This window comes from Chionomys nivalis, chromosome 16 (genome assembly GCF_950005125.1).
Source record: "Chionomys nivalis chromosome 16, mChiNiv1.1, whole genome shotgun sequence".
Lineage (NCBI taxonomy): Eukaryota > Metazoa > Chordata > Mammalia > Rodentia > Cricetidae > Chionomys > Chionomys nivalis.
The window spans coordinates 57,940,621-57,963,632 of NC_080101.1; the positions used below are offsets into that span (position 1 = coordinate 57,940,621).

The following is a 23,012-nucleotide window of genomic DNA, read 5'->3' on the forward strand; positions in this document are numbered from 1 at the left end:
CATCTTCAGTCTCTCTCAAAAGAAGATCCAGTGAAATCCACATGGGACTGTTTTCTACCTACCCCTAATGTCAGTTTAAACCCCTTGGTTTTGGGAAATTTTGTTGTAGAGAGGCTGAGAAAGGAGAAGTCAAAGCAGGAGAACAAATACGACTATTATGTCTGTAGAGGACACTTTAACACTGTCTGCCTTAAGAAGAATTGTGTTTAAAAGCTGCACAGTGTGATTGCAGATTTTTAATTTGGGAAAGATCACTGATGAATTCTTGCTAAGAGATTACTTAAAATAATATGGCTTGATCTGAAATTTTTATTTCAGTATATTAGAAAATATATTTTTGATTCTGTTTTTTCCTTATTTTTAGCCAGAACCACCAAAGAAGCCATCTAATTGGAGAAGAAAGCATGAGGAATTCATTGCCACCATAAGAGCAGCAAAAGGCCTTGATCAGGCCCTTAAAGAGGGCGGCAAGCTTCCTCCTCCTCCGCCGCCTTCCTACGACCCTGGTATGTGGGGTGTTGCTGACAGGGATGTTCATGTGGGCACTGAATGGTAGAATTTGTATTTCCAGTTGATATAAAATAACTTTTATGTTGAAACCAAATGACATAGAATATATCCAAGCATCTAGATATAAAGATATATCCTTACAGTGCAGTAAATACAAACATTACTTTTTATCACAATGCTTTTGTTTAAACATAGCTTTATGTCTTAAAACTTTGGTATCTTGCCTGAAAAGAAAGTTATATTTTTAAAATATATAATTAATCCAGAACCTGTGGTATAGACCAATTACCTAAATTATATTTTAAAAATAATATATTGATACAGTTTCTACTGGGAAACTATCAGTTGTACTGTTAATTATTATCAAGGTAAAGATTGTAAGAAATACTGTGAGATATTGAGATAGACTTAAAGTAGTAGAATTTACATTTTATTGCTGGGTATTATAGCATTGTCAACAGGATGTCATTTTAACGTAAACAGCCATATTAAAATTGACTTGGTTGTCTGGACTGGAGTTTACTTCCTAGCAAAGAGGATGTTCTTCAGCAAACCTGGATTTTATTCTAGAGGAGACATTTGCCAGTTATTTCAGTAAAAGGCTAAGTTGTAGTTACGTATGGAATATCGCTAAGGCTACTGAGAACTACTTAGCTTTTTCTTGTTATAAGCCATGGATAATATGTAAATGAATCAGTAGAGTTATATTTACAAAAGATCAAACTTTTTTTTTTTCAAAAGCAGGCAATAGGCAGGCCAGATTAAGCTTACATGCTGTAACCTGCCAACTCCAGAAGTATTAATGATGCTGTGCATTTCTGGAATAATCCATCTGGGCTACCTGGAACCCTTCCTAATTGACATTTATTTTCTGTAACGTTGAGCTCCCTGCTTTAGAGACATTTCCGTACTACATCTTAGCTTCTGAGTCTTTTCCAGTCCATGTAAGTAAGGCAGCAGTGGCATTCTTCAGAGTCGTCCGTCTGGAGGAATGCTCCCAGTGTTTGAGCCCGACATTCGGATTGTTGCTAATATTTTAGACTGTTCCACTAATAACTGGGAAAAATTTCTAAAGTTTGAATTATGCCATTGAAACTCTGATTTTTTAATTACCTCTTTCTTGAGACCTCTTTTTAGAAAATACATTTCTTGGCAGTATTTTACCTATTTTTGATTTTTTGAAAAAGATATTTTAGTTTAATCTGTACATGAATTTATATTCCAATGTGTTTTTATTTAGGTGCCGTATAAAATTCATGTCCATGATCAAAGAAAACAATGTTTTTCTCTTAGTGTTTTTTTCCATTGATACTTTATTTTTCCCTTCAGTTTAACTTAAATTGATTCAAATGCAGGAGATAGAAAAGGCTTTTAAACTTTTTCTTAAGTATCTTTACTAAGTTTAGGGTCAGCCACATTGAATGTTGCATGGGAATGGGAACTGTGCTTATCAGATGGCATTGTTTATATTGTTTATTCATCTTGAACTACTGGTCATAAAAGCTTTTACTGTCCACTGCGGTGTTGCGTCACTAACCTCTTTGTCCTTTGATGTGCTTTAGATTACATTCAGTGTCCATATTGCCAGAGGAGGTTCAATGAAAATGCAGCGGACAGGCATATCAACTTCTGTAAAGAACAGGCAGCACGTATTAGTAATAAGGGCAAATTTTCTGCTGAAGCCAAAGGAAAGCCAGCTTCTCGGCCACAGGTAAATGCATGAGTTCAGTTATTTTTAAAACTAGTGAGAATGTGCCTCTTTGAGATTCATAGTTTTATGTTATAATGTGTAACACTAAACTGTAGTTTTCCCATCAGCTAAAATGGATGTTGCTAAGGGCTTTGATATATAATTTGAATTACTTGGGAGAAAAATTAGCACAGATTAGTTTATTAAAATATTTCATTTAGTAGGGGCTTCATTCCTTTCTCTAGTATTGCTGTAATTGCATTTTATTGGTCTTTTTTATTCAATTTAAAATATATTCTAATTTTTAATCTTTTTAATCATAGTTCATTTTAAGTGAATCATTTTTTGGCAAATAACTATAGTATTCTAGATATATTTTGTTTTGGTTCAAGAATGTATTTGCCGAAGTTTTTAGGCTATTAAATGTGTTCTGTTGTCCTGCATGTGGTCTTATGGTATTTGCTGCCTGGCATCTGGAGTGAAGTGTTTGTTGTATATTGTGTGTTGGGATTTATAAATGCCAGGCCAACTGACTGATTCCTATTGGCATTTCTTTTGGTTCTCACACCAATGATAGGAGATTTGCTAAAATATTTATCTTTGATTATAGTATTTTCTATTTTTCATGTTAATTTTACCACTTGTATATCACATATATGGAAATTTTTTAGATTGTGGTAATGTCTGCAGTTGTAATCCATGATATCTAGTGCTCTACTTATTGGTCCTTTAAAGTATATTTTTTCTGGTGATTTTTTTGAAGTATATTATTTTATGTGGTAAAAAATTAGTTATTTCTACTTACGATTCTTGGTCTTGCTCACATGTTTTCTTTCTTTTCTCTATCTTAAAAATGTTTTTCTAGTCTTTATACTAAACTACAAATAGTTCTTTGTTTGGTTTTGTTTTTTTGTTTTAAATTGTCTGGCAAGCACCCTGGGTCGTTTGTTTGGACATTACTTGAAATGAAATGTAATTATTCTTATACATTGTTTGAGGTCTTTCATACTTCTGCCTTCAGTTTTCTTTGTATATACAAACACATGTACATTATTCCTCTGCGCTATTCTCTTTACTAAATGAAAAGCCAGGCTTTGTTTTTGTCGCTTTTCTAACTCTTTGACACTGCTGTCTGGAAACATTTTGAATTAAATTAAGTGGTGTCAGCTCGGCTGAATAACTTTCCTTTATTCGTCTGATTGGTGCTGGCAAGTATTTGCTGCCATCTCAAATGGGGTTGAAATGGCGTTTTTTTCCTCACGTAACCTAAAATTTATAGCTTTTAAAATAGTTTTCAAATAATTGTGAATTTTTTGTAGTTTCCCGAAACATTTACAGTTTTTATATAGAGTTACTTTACTCAAACATTTTTGTAAAAGTAATCTTGTTTTGATTTCTGTATTAGAAGACTTTATTTTATAAATGTGAACATGTGACTCGGTATTACTAAATTGATGCAGAATGCTGCATAAATGTCATCACCATCTATCTCTAGCCTTTTCTTATAAAACAAAAATTTTGTCATTAGGTCTTCTGTGATGTTGAATTTCTTGCTAAGTTTGCATTCCCTGATAACAAAATGATGTTGATAATTTTTTTTAATTTTCATTATTTTAGTATAAACCATCTCCACTTAAAAAATCAAATTCTCCTGGAACTGCAGCATCTTCCCGACTCCCACAGCCAAGTACTGCTAGCAAAGCTGTTGTAGGTAATGAGCTCCGCACGGGAACTAAACAAACAGAAGGAACGCATGTTAGCTGATGAGGAAATGTCAGTAGTGGCCTTTTCTAGATCATTAGTTCTTTCTGAGTAAAACTGAAAAGTGTTGACTAACTTCTACAGCCCAGTTCTTCTCTTGATTACTTGAAAGGACACAGTGTTTTTGTGCATTTCTTATACCTGAACTTGGCAGCTGTTCTGAGAAGGCAAGTCCTAACAGCTTGAAGAAGATAACCCTGAAGTGGGATGTTGTTTGTGTGCCAATGATGAGATAACATACTCCTCATTAGTAGTTGTAAATTATGTAGAACTAGGGAGAGTGTTGATAAAGAACTGCTTTCCTTGTTAGAGGCTCTGTTTTGTATGACTTTGCCTTGAGACTTGTTAAAACTATTGCCTTTTTTATTATAAGGTGTGCCTTCGGGTAAAGCATCTTCAGTTAACATTTCTTTGGGAAACAAACTCCAGACCTTATCTCCTTCTCATAAAGCAATATCAGCCCCTCAGGCAGGGTAAGTCCATGCTGAGTGTGTTATTGGTGTATATATTTCAATTACATCACTGTTCTGTTTGTCCTTATTTTTTCTAAGTGTGTGTGTTTCCTTCAGTGCATTGCTGGAAAGGAGATAATCAGTGATGCTATGGAGCAATCTCAGTTTACTGTTTCAGAGAATATAGTATGTTTTCATTAAGACGCTTAAAGTGCGTGTGTGTGTGTGTCTGTGTATGTGTGTTCATGTATGTGTCTGTGTTCATGTGTATGTGTGTGTGCATGTGTGAGTGTGAGTGTGTGTCTGTGTGTTTGTGTGTGTGTCTCATGTGTGTTCATGTGTGTGTATTTCCGTGTGTGTGTGTGTTTGAGTGAACAGCTTTATTTTGTGGCATCTAAGAAGCAATGTAGAGTGTAAAGGTTTAGAAGCAGCTGTAATGTGTCGAGCACTATTTATCAGCCATTGTGCTGCACAATGTGCATAGGATTTAGTTAAATCTCCTTTGTCATGGAGAATCAGATTTGTTTAAAACTATTTAGGAAAAGCCAGGATCTGACTGAAATCTCTTTAACTAGAAAACAGTTGAGTGTTTTTATTATATTGTATGAAAATCAATGAAATGTATAGTTTTGATAGAATAATATGTATAGAAATATGATATTTGGCAACTATATATATATATAAATTCATTTTAATGATTTTGCTATGAGAAAATATAGGATATAGTATTCAAAATGGAATTTTCTGTTGTATACTTACATTGTATGAAGTGTAATGGAACTAAAAATATGTTACACAAAGTGGAAGAATACACTGAATTATCACTCTTAGGTGAGACTATTCACTAATAATTTTATTCTTCCTATATGTCTATCATTTTATACATATGGCTTTTAGTAAAATAGCTTTTGCCTTCATTGTAATGTTGGAAACTTTGTAGATAACATTAGTTTATTATCTAAACACTTACTTTCATGGCTTTCCTTTCCTCAGTTAATAAATCACACGGCTAAGGGATTACCACAAAATACAGTTCTTGTCTTTCTTTACATGTGTGGTTGCTTACAGAAACATAACTCACTTTATTTTCAAATATACTTTACTTCTGACTCAAAGTCACATATTATCATGAAGAAAATTTACAGAGAAATAATTGTCAATTGTCATTACCTATTTTTTTCTCACTCAGTTCAGACAGCATAGGAAATCCAAGATATACAAAGACTTCGAGTTTAGGGAGATGAGTCAGTGGGTAAAGCATTTGCCATGTTAGTATGAGTATCTGAATTCCAATCCCAGAACCCATGTAAGACACAGACATTGTGATGCCCATTACTATAACAATCATTCTGCCAGGGATATGGGGGGCAGAGACAGACAATCCCTGGATGCTCATGGACAAGCTAGCCTGATATACATAGCAGCAAACAAGAGACTTGGGGCAAAAAGCAGAGGTGAGGACCAGTTCCTGATGTCGTCCTCTTACCTTTACATGTGCAGCATGGCACATGTGTGCTTACACTTAGACACACCAGTATGTATACATATACACACAAAGATCACATACCCACATACATTTAACTCACTGGTGGGACAGTTGCCTAGCATGTGCAAAGCATTGAGTTCAATTCCCAACGTGATCAAGAAGAATACAGATAATGAAGACTACATAATAGAAAACAAAAACCAGCTAACAAAATACTAACAACGTACAATAAATTGTCTTCTTATTTCATCTTCTGTTGGTTAAAAAAGCAAAACAATACTAATTTCTTTTTGTCTTCTCAATTGGTGAACTTATTAAATAGTAATATATAGACATTTACCATAGCAAAGAGAATTATTTTTATTTGGGCTGTAGTCTTTTTAGTGTTTTGGTTACAGCTTAGAAAGCAATATTTTTCAATACTTCTGTTATATTGTTGGTTTTCTCTTTGGTCATATTAAGTTATATTACAAATGTTTTAAGTAGGCTGTGGGCATGAAGCTGGCTGGTAGAGTTTTTCAGAAACAATTTTGGGACTGGGAAACTGGTTCAGTGGTTAAAAAACATGCTATACAAGCATGAGGTCTAGAGTTCTGATCCCCAGAAGCCATACAGCACTGAGTGGGCATAGCAGTCTGCTGTGATGCTAGCCCTGGGGGTGACTTCTCAGTTCCCAGATTAAGCTGACAGGACTAACCTTACTAGCTCTGGGATTGATTTTGAGTCCCTGCATCAATGAATATGATGGAAGAACAGTTAAGGATGATTCCTGATACCAACTTCAATCCTCCATGTACTTGTTCACACCATACACACCCACAGACAGACACATACACACCCACACATGCTGTACACACACATGCATATATCATTTATACCCACAGACAGACACATACACACCCACACATGCTGTAGACACACATGCATATATCATTTATACCTACAGACAGACACATACACACCCACACATGCTGTACACACACCATCACATACACCCACAGACAAACAGACACAAATGCACCCATACATTTGTACACACATGCATGGATACTGTACACACCCACAGACAGACATACACACACCCACACAACACCCACACATGCTGTACACACACATGCATATATCATTTACACCCACAGACAGACACATACACACCCACACATGCTGTACACACATGCATACATCATATACACCCACCCACAGACAGACACACATGTACCAATACATCCTGTACACACATGCATACAACATATACACCCACAGACAGACACATCCACATCCACACATGCTGTACACACACATATGCATACATCATATACACCCACAGACAGACACATGTTGTAGGAGGCTGCTAGTTAATTTCCCTACTGCCATCAGCTCAGACCCAAAGTAACCACAAGATGCTGTATTAATTAAATCATTGCTTAACCCATTAGCTGTAGATTCTTACTGGCTAACTCTTACATCTGAATTTAACCCACTTCTATTAATCTGTGTATCGCCACGAGGCTGTGGCTTACTGGCAAATGTCTGTCTCTGGTGACTCCATGGCTTCTCTCTGCTTCCGCCTCCTTTCTCCCAGCATTCAGTTTAGATTTCCCCGCCTAGCTCTGTTCTACCCTATCACAGACACAAAACAGCTTCTTTTTTAAGCAGTGGTATTCACAGCATACAGAGGGGAATCCCACATTATGCACCCACACACATTGAAAAATAATCAGACAAAAGCTTGTACATACACATGCAAACAGCACACACAAAAGAGAGAAAGAAGAGTCAGCAACAGAAAGCGCACAAGAGTGGGTGAGTGAGCACACTGCTCATGGAGTCAGAAAACCAGGCTCTTGCATTCTACTGTGCCACTAGGTAGGTATGTAGCAATATCTCTCTAACACTGCTTTGTGACTGTGAATAGACTTTGATTCCTGTTGTAAAAAAACCTGACCAACGTTTATATGAACCTAAGAGAAAAATGGTTTTACCAATAGGCAGAGATTTTGAACAAATACTTTTATATGTATTGTATTGCTTATTGTGCCATGAAAATTGAACACCTTGGTTGTCCCATATCTTATTAAATTGGCAGTCATGTGTGTTCAGATTCTAATTATTTATATAGAAGTTCTTTCTACTTGAAGAGAAATTACTGTTTACTTCAGGTCAATAAATTTACTGTAATAGTTTGAGTATTATTTTTATTGAGCATATTCCTTTTATGTATCAGAACCACTTAACAGCTGTCTATTTAGCACCAGCCACCATTTCTGTTTTAGAATCTTTGAAGCAGTGATTCATTTGTTTCCTTTGCTAAATTGTAAACACCATGATGGCAGAATCAACAACATGAAAAAAACCCATCCTAACTAAATTCCTGATATTTTTAGGGGTTAACTGATAAAAAATAATGGATTGATAACTATAAACTTGTTGGCTTATTCTAGAGTAGTGGTCCTGGTGAAGAATACTGTAAAGTTTTCATAGCAACGATCTTTTCCAGTTACCCATTAATTCAGGATTGAGTGACGATGGGATTAAGACTAGTCAGTTGTAACATTGAAGGTATTAAACATCATATGAGACTGATAAACACTTGATGATCCTACAGCTGTTTCAAGCATGCTGTTTATAATCTTTAGTATAGTTAACTTTATTCATGTATGCTAGTCTATCATAGTCTATCATATATTGGAATCATGACATTTTAGTATTTGTAGTTGGAAAAATTCTTATGTTTCTTCATTCTAGATAACCTGTAGTGAATATCTACAGTTTTTTTTAATAAAGCACTCAAATATACTTTTTCACCTGAATTCTAACTGATAATTTTATGTAACCTCAGGAAAGTTCAGAAATTTGACATAATATTGTCACTTTTGAGTAAGATCACAAAACTGACATATATTAAGCTATGTTTTCTCCCCCCCCCCCCATCTTGGTTTCTTGACACAAGCTTTCTCTGTGTAACAGCCCTAGTTGTCTTCCTACTCACTCTGTAGACCAAGCTGTCCTTGAACTCAGAGATCTACCTGTCTCTGCCTCCTGAGTGCTGGGATTAAAGGTGTATACCACCCCTGTCCCGCATACATATCATTTTTAATAGCTAAATTACTCTTTCAACAATTTCCTTCAGTTACTATGGGAAAAGTGTTTAGAGATTGACCATAGTAGATGGGGTAAAATGTAGCTACAGAGTACATGTAAGTAATATTTGTGAGTGCAGGTGGGCGTGTGTACACAGATGTGTGTGCATGATTGTGTGTAGCCCTGAGGTCAGTATTGATTGCTATTATCTCATTTTTTGAAACAGGGATTGATGTGGGATTTCCCTCTGTATGCTGCGATTACTGTTGATTTAATAAAGAAACTGTCTTATGCTTGTGATATGGTAGAATAGAGCTAGGCAGGGAAAACTAAACTGACTGCTGGGAGAAAGAAGGTGGAGTCAGAAGCCATGGAGCTGCCACCAGACACAGACATGCTAAAACTTCGCCAGTAAGCCACTGCCTCATGGTGATACACAGATTAATAGAAATGGGTTAAATTCAGATATAAAAGTTAGCCAATAAGAAGCTAGAGCTAATGGGCCAAGCAGTGATTTAATTAATAAAATTTCTGCGTGGTTATTTTGGGAGTCTGGGAAGCTTGGAAACAAACAAGCGGTTTCCCACTACAAGGGTCTGTCACTGAATTCTGCCAGCATGCTGGCCTGAGCCAGAGGGATTCTCCCCTCATCACCCAGTACAGGTGCGCACAATGATGCTGAGCATTTTATAGGGTGTCTGGGAATTCGAACCCATGTTCTCTTGCTTGTTCAGCAAGCAGTTTATTGACTGAGCCATCTCCCTAGCTCTAGAGAACACCATTTAATAAAAAATTGAATTTGATTTTAATACTTTGTTAAATTAGTAAGAAATAAATGCATCTAGTTTTTATAATCATAGTGTGTTCCTATAATGATGGAGGTGGGTCATCTTTCTATCTGTTGTTTCATTGGTTAAGTAATAAAGAAACTGCCTTGGCCCCTTTAATAGGACAGAAAATTAGGTAGGCGGAGTAAACAGAAGAGAATGCTGGGAGAAAGAAGCCGAGTCAGGAGTTGCCATGATTCTCTCTCTCCAGACAGATGCAGGTTAAGATCTTTCCTGGTAAGGCAGCTCGTGGGCTACACAGAATATTAGAAATGGGTTAGATCAATATGTAAGAGCTAGCCAATAAGAGGCTGGAACTAATGGGCCAGGCAGGGTTCAAAAGAATACAGTTTCCGTGTAATTATTTCGGGGCATAAGCCATGCGGGCGGCCGGGTGCCAGAGACGCAGCCCCGCCGCTCCTATTACAACACTATAAAAATTTTTCTTTTGCATTTATTCACTTTGTATGTGCATGTGCATTCAGAGGCACGCGTGTTAGTGGGAAATAGGTGTTACTTTTTTTCCACCATGTGCATCCTGGGGATTGAACTCAGGTCATCAGGCTTATCAAGAAATACCTTTATTTGCTGAGCCTTCTTGCCAACCCAGAAACCTCTTTCTTCTGGTGTATGAACAAACCTAGCTTGTTATGTGGATTAGAAATGATTAATGATTGCGGCTATTGTATTAGGGTGATTTCTGTAATGTGGAATTGGCATATGACATTATCTGTGATTGATTAGAATTTAGATCAATGTATATATACATACATACATCATTCTAGAGCATTGAATGTCACAGAATATCCCAACTGCAGAGATCCACAAAATAACAAATGCGACTTGGTAAATTTTTCCAGTATGATTCCTGAGACCGTCTCTTGATTATGCAATAATTGGTGCCATTTTCTGCAGCCAAGGACTCATCAGAAGCAGGGAGGATTATTTCTCAGTGGACTTACTTTTATATCAGCAGGAAGCAAGGAACTTTTTTGAAGTTGAAATTTGCTTCATCAGTAATAGGTTGAGATCATTGCCAAATATTTCCTCAAGTGACCATTCCGTTATGAATCCTTTAAAAATTCAAAAAACCCTGTATGAGATCCTGATAAACTATTCACATTTATATATTTTAGTTTGTCAGTAGGAGATTGTAGCAGAACATAGGCTTGATTTTAGCCCCAACCACATTTACTAATACTTAGTCTAAGAAGTATTTGAATTTTGTGTCTATCTAAAACAATCAGTTTTATAGCCACCATATAAATTTTTATGTAGTGGGTTGAATTTGTAGCTGACATGCAGAAGTCATCTCTGGGGCCCTCCTTTCAGTTAGGTTTTCACATTGGAAGCATTCTCAGCAATCCTGTGCATAACCAACAGGAAACAGTTACCTTAGATCACTGCCTTAGGCTTCTATTCAATTCTATGTATCTCTTTTTTCTCTGTTGATTTACATGCAAGATTTAAATACTTGTTACCATAATTAAAGAATCTGTTTTTATTTAAAATATACTTAAGTTTGTGTGTTTTGTATGTAGTACAGAGGGTTAAATCCAGGACCTTCAGTGTGCTAAGCTAAAGTTTTCTACAAATCTAAATTTAGTAACTCTTTCTCTGTGACAGATTTCAGTCCTTATTCACAAGTCAGACACCTTCTTAAAGGCAGTGTCTGTGACAGTATTGCTTTGATAATTCTTAACATTTACCAATTCAGAGCACAAACATGACCAGTTAGAATTTGAAGTCATCGAACTTCAAATTGGATTGTTTCATAATCCTATAAATTAATGATAAATTTTAATCTCAAAGATTTGCAGAAATTATGTTTAAGACATCTGCTGCAGGTTGTTTGAAATGTACGTACCACTACGTGCATTTACCATCGACTTTGCTGCGTAGACAGAGACCATCAAATGACTTTAATGTTGCTCCTGAGAGATCCTTAGGTTCTAGAAAGATGAGCATATCCTTCCTGGATCCTAACCTCTTTAAGAACACACATCAGCTCTTTGGTTTTCTACTCTGTTCTCTCAGATTAGCAGTGTCTGACAATATCATGTGTCTTTAGGGCTTACTGCGTAAAATGAGTTAAAAACATTAGTGAGAGCAGATATCTCTTTAAGGAATATATGTGAGGCAGAATCTCTCTGTTGTTTTGACTGGCTTAGAATTTACAGTGAAGACTAGGCTGGGCTGGAACTCACAGTTATCCTCCTGCCTCTGCTTCTGGAGCACTGGAATTAAAGGCTTGCACTTCTACACCTAGTTCAAGAATATCTTTAATATTAAATATGGCATGTTTCTTACCACCAATTTGAGATAATTTTTCTAATTTGCAAATTTTCCTGTTCTCTCCCATGAATGGTTGTTTAGTGGTGATAGTATATGATTTGACCACATAGAGCTAATGTAAGACAATGAAGTGTCATACAAACCTGCAGTTAGCACTAGCATCCGCTAGATGGAGGTATTGTACACTTTAGGTTTAAAAAGGTTCACAATGGTGCGATTGCATGTTTTACCTGTGATATTTAGATTGACCATGTCTTTTAAAATATAGATCGTGTTTTGCATTTTCACTACATATATTCCAGAATATACTTATTCCTTATTGGAAAGTGAGATAAGAAATATACAATTCCATCTTTCAAATAGAAGGGCAATCATAAAGTAAAATAATAGAGAAGAAAGGTTCTTCCATTTCAGGGAAAATGGAAATTTTGTTATTTTTGAATAACTAGCCCCTACTTCACTTCTAGCTTCACATATTCCGTTGCTTCCTAATTTATTCCTTTTTCTTGATAAATGTGGAACTAACGCCACATGGAAACTGGCAAGGTGGCCTAAATGGTCAAGCCACACTGGTCTAGTGATGGGCACTTTATGAATGAGAAGTTTAGGACATGTGCTTTTGTCCTGGCAGTTAGTTGTTTAAGAAAAGTGTGTGGATTTCTAGTGAACAAGAATGTCTTTATCTGAAGAAAAGTAATCCTTATGTCTACATAATTCTTTAGAGGCAAACAACCAGTAGCAATCTCCTTATGGGTACACCTTTATATATTTTAATAGTAAGATGGACAAGTTAGGCCCTCCTCTTCGAACTGGAAGACATGTGAAAAGGTTGTATGACAGTGACACAAAGTCAGACAGTGCCTTCAAAAGACATGAGTTATTACCCGTTTACAAGTAAGTATTTATAATGCAGTCGGTTGGTCTTTATCGGATATTTCTTACAGGCTCTTTATTATAGACTATTGTAATTTTTAACCTGTGTGAAAGTAATCTTAATCATTTAAAGCCATTTTAGTGCTAAATTTCTTTACAAGTCATAAAATGGTTTTGGTTTTCTATTCAAATGATATCAATCGTGCCTTTTATTCTACTTAATGTTAATTTTAGAAGATGTAGCAGTCACCTTCAACAATTATTTTTGTGAATGTTAAATATTTTAGGAGTAGTAGCCTTATAAAGAAATACATAGGGCAAGTTACATAGTTGAGCAGATGATGAGCTATAGCCAGAGGAACAAAGATTCTAGGCCAACAATCTTCTCTTAGTTCTTTACAAATGGCGCATGAGGAGGCATGACAGTGCTGGATACTCACCTATCTCTCTGGCCTGCTCGCCATGCAGGCTGACAGTCACAGTCACTCAGGAAATGCTAGGGCATGAGATTTCAGGATTCACACATCTGGGTTTCAATATCTATTCATTTTAGTCCTCATTCTTAAATGAGAAATTAGTGTTAACAAATGGATATCTGTTTAAAAATTTAAAATATTAATGAAGTTAACAGTATATCCCACTTACTGTTCACCATGAATACAGCGATAGATTCCAGCTAAGCATGCAATGAGACAGTTACAGGAGAACATTCTAACATAGCATGGTTGCTTTTAAGTAGTTAGTGATCATTTGTAGAAGACATTGTGTTCTGAGCTTTGAGTTGATGCAGAGATCAGGGGAAATTGTCTAGGAAAAAAATGAAGTGTAATTTTATAATTAGTCTGTTTTTTATATGCTTGAACTATATATAGAACATTAAGTTCACATATAGACTTAGGGTAAATACTTACCAGATTGTGTCCAGGAAGAAAATGTTTTGAATATATGAGCAACATGTTAAGAATTGATCAGCATAGATCTTTTCAGTCATTTCAGAATGGCTCTTGAGAGTCAGATTTCCTCTCTTAGAAGATATTAGAAAAACAATAGGTGTATAATATCATAGCGATTTAAGTTGATAATCTTATATTTTCCTTTAATTTAATCTTTTAAAGTTTGGTCTATTTGCACATGATATTCAAGGTATTTTTAGCTGTGTATCTTAGACGCATTATGTGAGGGTAATAATATGAAAAAGAAACTATACTTTTGAATGACGCTCTGGCAATTTTTTTTTAATGTAGAGATCAACATAGAAAGGCACAATTCCAGCTCTACTTTATAAAAGTGGAATAGAATAAGCCTCACAGATAGACTTAGGGAAATCGTTCGGTTATCTCATCAGTGCAACAAAGCCTTTCTTTGCTTCTTGGAGAAGTAGCTACTCAGAACAACCATTCTGAACTGAGCATTCTGTGTGGAATATAGGATCTGTAGTATTATTCACCAAATTTAAGTACTGATCTTCCCACATAATAACATTTCAGCTTATACAGTCTCTAAACACGGGATCTCCAAGCCGGGCATGTCGTACAATGTTTAAACCAAAATGTCCACATGGAATGGAATGATACCTTCATACTTAGTATACTAAGTATTTGGAGAATAGTTAATAGTTAATACATGCATGTATTCTGGAAGTAGTTGTTCAATCTATTAGGGAAATTCCCACCTTACCATATACATAAGTAGAGTAGGGAGAATTTCAGCCAAAAATTAAGAACTGCTAAAGAATTTTTCAAGTTTTTTTCCCATTTATATTACAAGATTGCTTGTTTGCAAAATAAACTTAGTCCTTAGAAAGGAGGAGGGGACTGATGCCTTATTGACTCTCTGAATATTGACTTTGCAGTGTACTGCTAGAGTCCCTTTGGTTAAGTTATTCAAGGGCTTTTGCCTCTATTAGCCCATTTATAGCATGAAGTTATTTATTAGAATTAAATAAACTTACTTATGTGAAACAGAAATGTATTTAGTATGTAATAGTTACTATTAAAAGGGAACATGTGGGGCTGGAGAGATGGTTAGCAGGTTAAGTGCACTGAGTGTTCTTTCAGAGGACCTGGGTTCCATTCCCAGCACCCACATAGCAGGTCACAACTGACTATAGCTCCAGTTCCAGAGCTGACATCCTTACACAGACACACATGCAGGCAAAACACCATGTGCACAAAATAAAAATAAATTATTAAAATGTTTTTCAAAAGTTAACATACAGTGGCAGTATCAATAGTAGTAATAAATTCAACATGCTGGATTTTTATGTGAATTTATATATTAAAACCTTTCTGTAATGTTAAATGATATATTTACCAATAAGGAATGTCAAGTTATCATTATCATTACTATCATTAAAAAAGTTGTTTGGTAACAGTGGAGTTTTAACCTAAAATTATGTAAACTCCACATAGCCTCTCTTGTTAATAGTATATAATAATTCAGATGTCAAAAGTTTGAAAATGGAAACACCTATACTGTTTCCATCTGTGCAGTTGGTGAAATTGAATCTTTATTTTTAATCATTCTAAGAACATTCATAAAAATGAATATTATCATTTAAAGTAGCTAGCAACTTTTCTTATTTTAGTATATCCTATATTTCTAGCTATAGGCTAGCAATAATACTTGTTTAATGTTTGCTTAGGAGTTGTCTGTAAACAGTGTCCATGTTGTGAGCAATTATAAATGAGGCTTTTAAACTGTAGTTTTAAAATGAAATTTTCTATGGGGCATAAGTAGTATTTTATCTGTGTTGTATTTTATGAAGATAATATTACCCAGTGTATCATATCATTAATACTGACTAATACTACTTGTTTTCAGATTAAAGATACTACTTGGAATTTATTCTTTTGTACTTCTCTGCAGCCTGCTTTTCTACTGATAGAAAAAGAAAAATCAAGAAACATTAATTTTAATACTTTTTCAGTGTATCCTCGCTTTCTCTCTTCCAGAGCTAACATCAAATCTCGAAATACTACACCTCCTAGCTTGGCAAGAAATTCTGTGGCAAGTGTGCTTACCAACAAAAGAAAAACTTATACTGACAGTTTTGTAGCCAGGTACGTTTAGCTTGTTCATCTCATAATTAGAGTGCAGATTAATGTATGCCGTCAAATTCTATACACAAAATAGGTAGTATGCCATGTCTGCGCTAGATTTTGCTTTGTTGTAGAGCTCAATATGGACAAGAAACAATTGAAGCAGAAACACTGTTTTTTTATAGCTTTTCATTGTAAATTCTCAAATACTTCTTGTTCAGTTTTACTGGGTTTATTTACCTTTTAGGTTTTATTTTTCTTGCATGTTTAAATCAAGTTCAGTATGAACTGTAGATAGATAGACCTTGTAAAAATTGCTATTGTAATTTCCCAAATTTTTTTTATTTTGTTTTGTTTTTTTGGTTTTTTGTTTTGTTTTTTCGAGACAGGGTTTCTCTGTGGCTTTGGAGCCTGTCCTGGAACTAGCTCTTGTAGACCATGCTGGTCTCGAACTCACAGAGATCCGCCTGCCTCTGCCTCCCGAGTGCTGGGATTAAAGGCGTGCACCACCACCGCCTGGCCTGCAATTTCCCATATTTTGATATTTAGTCCTATCCTGAAAAGACTTTATACACACACACACACACACACACACACGCATGCACACATAGAGAGACAGAGAGATTAACATTTTTGAATGAAAAGATAGAGAATGGAAAAATAAGAATTTAAAGATAAGTTGAAAATTAGCAAGAGGTTTGTCCATAGGGGATGTGTGAGCAGTTATGAGCTACACACTGTGTTTTGAAATTTTTAGTAGTACGTTGCCAGAGGCTATAGAAATATAGCTCATAGTGTCTATAAAGTAAAAGCTAGATGGTCTCTGAAAAAGAGTACTTAGTCTAAAGGTCTTAATACCTTCCTTAGGGCTTCATGAGAAAGGGACTAGATGACTTCATGAATAATTTGAGTAATATTCTTACTGTAAACGTGGGACGAGTTTATAGTGTGATTCACTGAAGGCCAAGGACATGGGATGTGTATGTTGTAAAGTGTGTTACCTGCTTTATCTCAAGTGTTTAACATACCAGTTCTCCAGAATTCTGATTTCACGCAGGGATAGGTTCTAATCTTTGATCTTGGGATGATTCCTGAAGCTGAAGTGTAGTGAGGTTTTTGAGGTCTTTGATTTAGAAAGTGGGCATTTGTGCATCTGCTATGGAAAGAACTTTAAGAGTGATGCTTTGCATAACAGGTGTGAATAACAGTGAAACAAATGAACAATATGTCCCAGCTAGAATAAATGCTGTTTGTCTCTGCTGGGGTTTTGATGCATATCAGATATCAAAGACATGAGCCTCTGTTTCTCAGAGATCTGAAATTCTGAAGTGTGCCTTTACTATGACATATATATTTGCAGATGTATATCTCCATGTATTTTGGATCAAGGTTGAAAGTAAGATTATCATTCTCTTATACTTAATAAATTAAAAAAATGTGTATATCTGCACTACAGACTTTAATATTATAAAATGTCATATACAGAGAAATGATCAAAAGAAAAAAATTACTAACAAGCTGGAACAGAAACTTTACAGTAAGAAATGTGAAATGAGTTTTTCCTAAATGATTGATACCTGAGAAGAAGCCAGAACCTTTCTCCTTGACTTTTTAACACTTTTACGTCTCAGGTGGTAACAATTTTGGTTGTAACAGACCTAGATTTCTGAGATATTTCTTTCCTTAGAAAAATAACAGACTGCACAGTCTTAAAATTGTTGGTGAAGCACCCAGAAATGTAAGATGAAAAATATATATATACTGAAAATACCAATTATTAAGTAAATTACAATTACTACTTATTATATTTTTTGAATAGAGATTGGTATATTGTTATTACAGCCTTTTCTGCAATAATAAACAGGAAATATGGTTTTCATAAAAATTCCTCTTGAACACATGAGTATAAATTGCATGGGAATCAGTTTAAAGACCATGAAAATTTTTGACATAGAAAATTTAACACTTTCAATGATATTGAAGAATATGTAAGAAGATATCTTTCTTTATTTTTTTCTTTTTTCTTTTTTTTTTTCTTTTTTTTTATTTTTTTTATTTTTCGAGACAGGGTTTCTCTGTAGCTTTGGTGCCTGTCCTGGAACTAGCTCTTGTAGACCAGGCTGGCCTCGAACTCCCAGAGATCCGCCTGCCTCTGCCTCCCGAGTGCTGGGATTAAAGATGTGCGCCACCACCGCCCGGCTAAGAAGATATCTTTCTACAAAATAGAATTTTGTACCAAAAATCTATATTGAAAAGCTTCTGTACCAATGACTAATTTATACATTTTAATATCATTTTCAAATAATTCATGAATCTTGATTAATCATTTTGAAAATATGTGTGAAGAACAAAAGCCTAAAATTAACCAGGACAAGGCAAAAAAAAAAAGAAAAAAGAAAAAGAAAAAAAAAGAAACCAGTATCGTGAATGATGTTTAAGGTTACAGTGGATCAGACAGCTTGATGTTGACTCCCAGATAAACAAGGAGAGTGAAACAATGAGAGGGAGACCTAAGTGACATGAATGACTGGAAATCCGTCCCACTTTAGAGGAGGCAATGCAGAGTATTCTGCAACTATTGAACTTGCCCACATGGGGAAAAATCAGTTATGATGCTAGGCATGTAGACCCGTGATTAGAGCCTTGCTGAACATATGTGTGCTTTAACATTCTCTCTCTCTCTCTCTCTCTCTCTCTCTCTCTCTCTCTCTCTCTCTCTCTCCCTCTCTCTCTCTCTCACACACACACACACACACCAGTAAATTAATTGCTAGTAAAGTAAATGCCTAAATATGGAAAGTGAAGCCATTAAGATTTCATTCATTCGTTCGTTTGTTTGTTTGTTTGTTTATTTATTTATTTATTTATTTATTTATTTATTTATTTATTTATTTATTTATGTATGTATGTATGTACACAGTATTCTTCCTGCAGGCCAGAAGAGGGCACCAGACCTCATTACAGATGGTTGTGAGCCACCATGTGGTTGCTGGGAATTGAACTCAGGACCTTTGGAAGAGCAGGCAATGCTCTTAATCACTGAGCCATTTCTCCAGCCCAGCCATTAAGATTTTAGAAAAACAGGAAGTCATTATCTGATAAGAGAAGGGATTTCTTGAGTAATTTAGTAAATACTGGTTTACAGCAAAGGACGCATTTGATCATACTAAAATGAAAAAAAAAATACAGTACTGCAAAAGCCCAAGGTAAATTGAATCACACAACATAATGTGTAAGAGGAGGTTACTATGTCCAGGCAAATGGGTCAGGCCTTTGACTTTGTGACACTGTGTTGTCATCTACAAAGTTCATTTTTGAGATCAGTACAGTTGACTTATCAAAAAAGTGAAAAACAAATCTTACGATATTTTAATAAGCTTGTGATTTTGTGTTGAGTCCCATTAACTGTGTTTGTCCACATGAGGCCCATGGACACTGAGTTGGACTTGCCTGACAGTGGTATGTGGGAATTTTCTAAAAACACAATAGTAAGGGTGAAGCCAGAGAATGAACAACTCTTGGGCTTGGTAGGAGTAGAAGACAGGAACTAGCATATGATCTGTACTGGAAATACCAGTGCCAGAGAAATGCAAAAGGATATTTAGCCTCACAAACAGGAATGTGTATATATTAAAGCTATATAGGTGACCATGTCATACTTACTAAAGGCAAACACATGAAAACCTCGGCACAAACACATTATTACAGAATGTGAGGATGAAGACCCTTATGTGTTCCAGCTGGAGCATACCTTGGTCAGCAATTATGGACACAATTTAGTAACGCCTAGTGAAGTTGAAAGTTTAATATTATATTGAGATGGGTTTTTTTTGTTTTTTTGTTTTTCGAAACAGGGTTTCTCTGTAGTTTTGGACCCTATCCTGGAACTAGCTCTTGTAGACCAGGCTGGCCTCGAACTCACAGAGACCCACCTGCTTCTGCCTCCCTCCCGAGTGCTGGTATTAAAGGAGTGTGCCACCAACACCTGGCTTATATGAGATATTTACTAATGGGTGTTCGTGTTGAATAGTTACATGCTTTTTTTTTTTTTTACAGTTTGAATTAATTCTTAATATAGTTCACTGACAGAAAGCTGGTTTATTTTTCCTTTGGTACTCTCCTTAATTTGTGTGTATGTGTGTGTGTTTGTGTGTGTGTTTGTGTGTGTGTCCCTTCAGAGAACTTCAATGATTGTACAAACTATTCCTTCTGGGACTACATTCAGGTGAGATTACGGAGCATTAAAACCCACGAGATGCTGATGCTTGCTTCATTTTCATCTCGGAGTTTTAAGTCCAGAATAGTTTGTATCCTTTTGCCTTTACCTTTCCACATCTGGAATTACAGGGATGTTAGCATGACCCAGAGTTTTTTTATATATATATAATTTTAGCTAGAGTAATATTCACATTAAGATTTTAGTTCCTGTGTGTTAATTATTCGCTGTTCTTCACTGAGTCATGTTAATAACTAGTTATGTGAGTGAAATTGATTCCTGCACTTCTTTTTCTACTTCTGTAGGCCAGATGGAGACTGTACATCTTCAGTTAATGGTGGAAACATTAAAGGCATTGAGGGAAATTCATCTGCACATTTACCAAAATTCTGCCATGAGTGTGGGACAAAATACCCTGTTGAGTGGGCAAAGTTCTGCTGTGAATGTGGCATTCGAAGAATGATTCTGTGAACAGAATCTCAGAAGCTAAGGGGCCAGGCTAAGAATTTGATGATTATTGCTGCTTTGACACCCAGGGCACTTATAGTTACATTGCGCTAAAGCTATTTACAGTGCCCTTTCCCCTTCTCTTTGGAACATAAGACTTTGGCTGTATAATGTGTCTGTATGTATTTATAATTATATATGTATGTATATATATTCTGTATATAATAAATCTGATTCCTCCAGCCTGTGCCATTCAAAGAAATACTTAAGTACATGTCAGAAAGTAAGCTGACATGAGACCAGTGTCTTTGGTATTGCTCTTCAGTTGTTTAAGTCATTAGTATACTTGCACAGGCAACTCCACTCCAGTGGTGAGCTTTGCATGCTTTCGGAGAGCAAGAAGCCAGAATAGATGCCGTTGTTGGTGCCCATCTCCAGTAGCATCATAGGGGATGGGATACTGGAGATTCTGTTATTAAAGAGAATGTTGTGAGGTCATTTGCCCAGCTGTACTCTTCAGCAACTAGTGTTAAATTCCTTAAAAAAAATGATGAAAAGGAAAATCTGAGGTCCATGTTGCTGGTAAGTTCATGGATTATTGGTTACATAACCCAATTAAATTATTAAACATATAATCCTCCTTCTGTGAACATGGAATAATGCAATCTCTTTTTCAGGAATGGCTGACCTTATAAATGTAATTTACTCTGCTTAGAACTGAATGATTTATCTCCATATGATTTGGACACATTTTCTCTCCACTTCCAATTGTGTTCTGAGATTTTATTTGCCCTTCTTATGGCATAAATCCTTTGAAAAGTAGTTTTCGTTTACTACTACAGTCTTTGCAGTATTACACGTAATTATATTACATATAATTATTTAAGGTACAGTTTTTTCTGTAAAATTTTGTTTGAAAATTTTATTTCTGTGTATGTGTGTTTATAGGAAATTAATACATTTTGAAACAAAGCACCCTGCCCAACAAATAATAATTGTGGTTCTCATTAATTCTGAGCATGCAGGCGAAGCAGTTTTTTAGTTTTTTAGTCCCTCATGGTTCATATAGTTCCAAGTATTGAAAGAATACCTAGCTTTTCCTCTTCACATGTTCTTTAGTGCTTACTTTTGAAATACCGTATATATTACAGAGAAAAGGCACTGAAGTGTTTTAAACAGTTTTACACAAGCACAGCTCAGTGTAGACGGTAGCAGTACTGACTGGCAGACCCCTTTGGCAGTGTGTTTCCGGAGTCCTGCAGAATGGCTGTGCAGTCTGAACTTTGCCCTACAAAGGGACCCGTAACATTTTACATTGATGGACTTCTACTTTCTTGTTTGTTGTTTCTGATAAGGATGGATGTACAAATTCATTGCTTCGGATTTCATTTGTGAAATTTATTTACTTCTTGTTTTCTATTTTATTTTAATTTCTGAAGGGATTTTAAACTTGTAATGAGTTGTCATTTCATTCACCTTATTCCTTCATGTTATTAGATTTTCCCTCTTGTTTGTTCCTTTTGGTCATATTGATAAATTCAAAACTAAGTAGCTTGAATTAATAGTAATAGAAGATTAAGACAATCTGGATTTCATTTTAGTAATTCCTTTTTGTGAAATCGGTTGCAAATATATGAAAAACTTTTAATTTGTTAATTCATCTTTATCTAGGAATGAGCACTGTTTCTTTCAGGTATGTTTTTAATTCATGTATTCTTTTATTCTACTTAAAGAATGGATGGATAAATCTTTTTGTTTGTTTCTTTGTTTTTGTTTTTCAAGACGGGGTTTCTCTGTCTAACAGCCCTGGCTGTCCAGGAATTCTAGGCCAGGCTGACCTCGAACTCACTGAGATCCACCTGCCTCTGCCTCCGGATGCATAACCACCTCCCAGCAATCATTTTTAAATAAGCAGACAAGTTTGTTTGTCATTGACTGCTACAGTAGCAAGTGTTAAAAGCATGCTACCTAGAAATGAGTTCCAGAGCCCAGAGATCACTACAGACAGTACGTTACTGAAGTACGCATTTGAAACACGGTGCAATGTTTACACGTTTGTGCGGTCCATTCTTACTCTCATGCTGGTGTGTTGTGCAATAGTTTTTACAGTCTTCCTATGCACCGTTCATTTTTATTTATTTGCACAATTGTTTGCGAGTATGATAGAATGAAAAGTAATTGTAAGGTTAAATTAAAATGGAATATTGCTTATAGATTATTTTGAAAGTTATTCACTTAAAAAAAGACCTTTGTAACTGCTGTTGTCTGTTATTCACAGTTTTTTAAATAATAAGTGATATATTCATTTTAAATCAATAAAGACACAAACAAAT

At 35.5% G+C, this 23,012-nt stretch overlaps 1 protein-coding gene across 2 annotated transcripts in view; it reads left to right on the top strand.

The window, feature by feature from the left end:
• The window catches only part of Zc2hc1a (zinc finger C2HC-type containing 1A), a 41,038-nt gene extending 18,026 nt beyond the window's left edge, over positions 1-23,012 (top strand). Inside the window, exons 4-10 of one of the 2 annotated variants that reach the window (XM_057790947.1) lie at positions 365-506; positions 2,073-2,221; positions 3,818-3,911; positions 4,335-4,434; positions 12,880-12,996; positions 15,930-16,037; positions 20,538-23,012. In XM_057790947.1, the coding sequence (XP_057646930.1) occupies positions 365-506; positions 2,073-2,221; positions 3,818-3,911; positions 4,335-4,434; positions 12,880-12,996; positions 15,930-16,037; positions 20,538-20,703 (876 nt within the window). In that variant the 3' untranslated portion in view covers positions 20,704-23,012. The remainder of the gene's footprint in view (positions 1-364; positions 507-2,072; positions 2,222-3,817; positions 3,912-4,334; positions 4,435-12,879; positions 12,997-15,929; positions 16,038-20,537) is intronic. The other variant, XM_057790946.1, reaches the window with a different exon arrangement.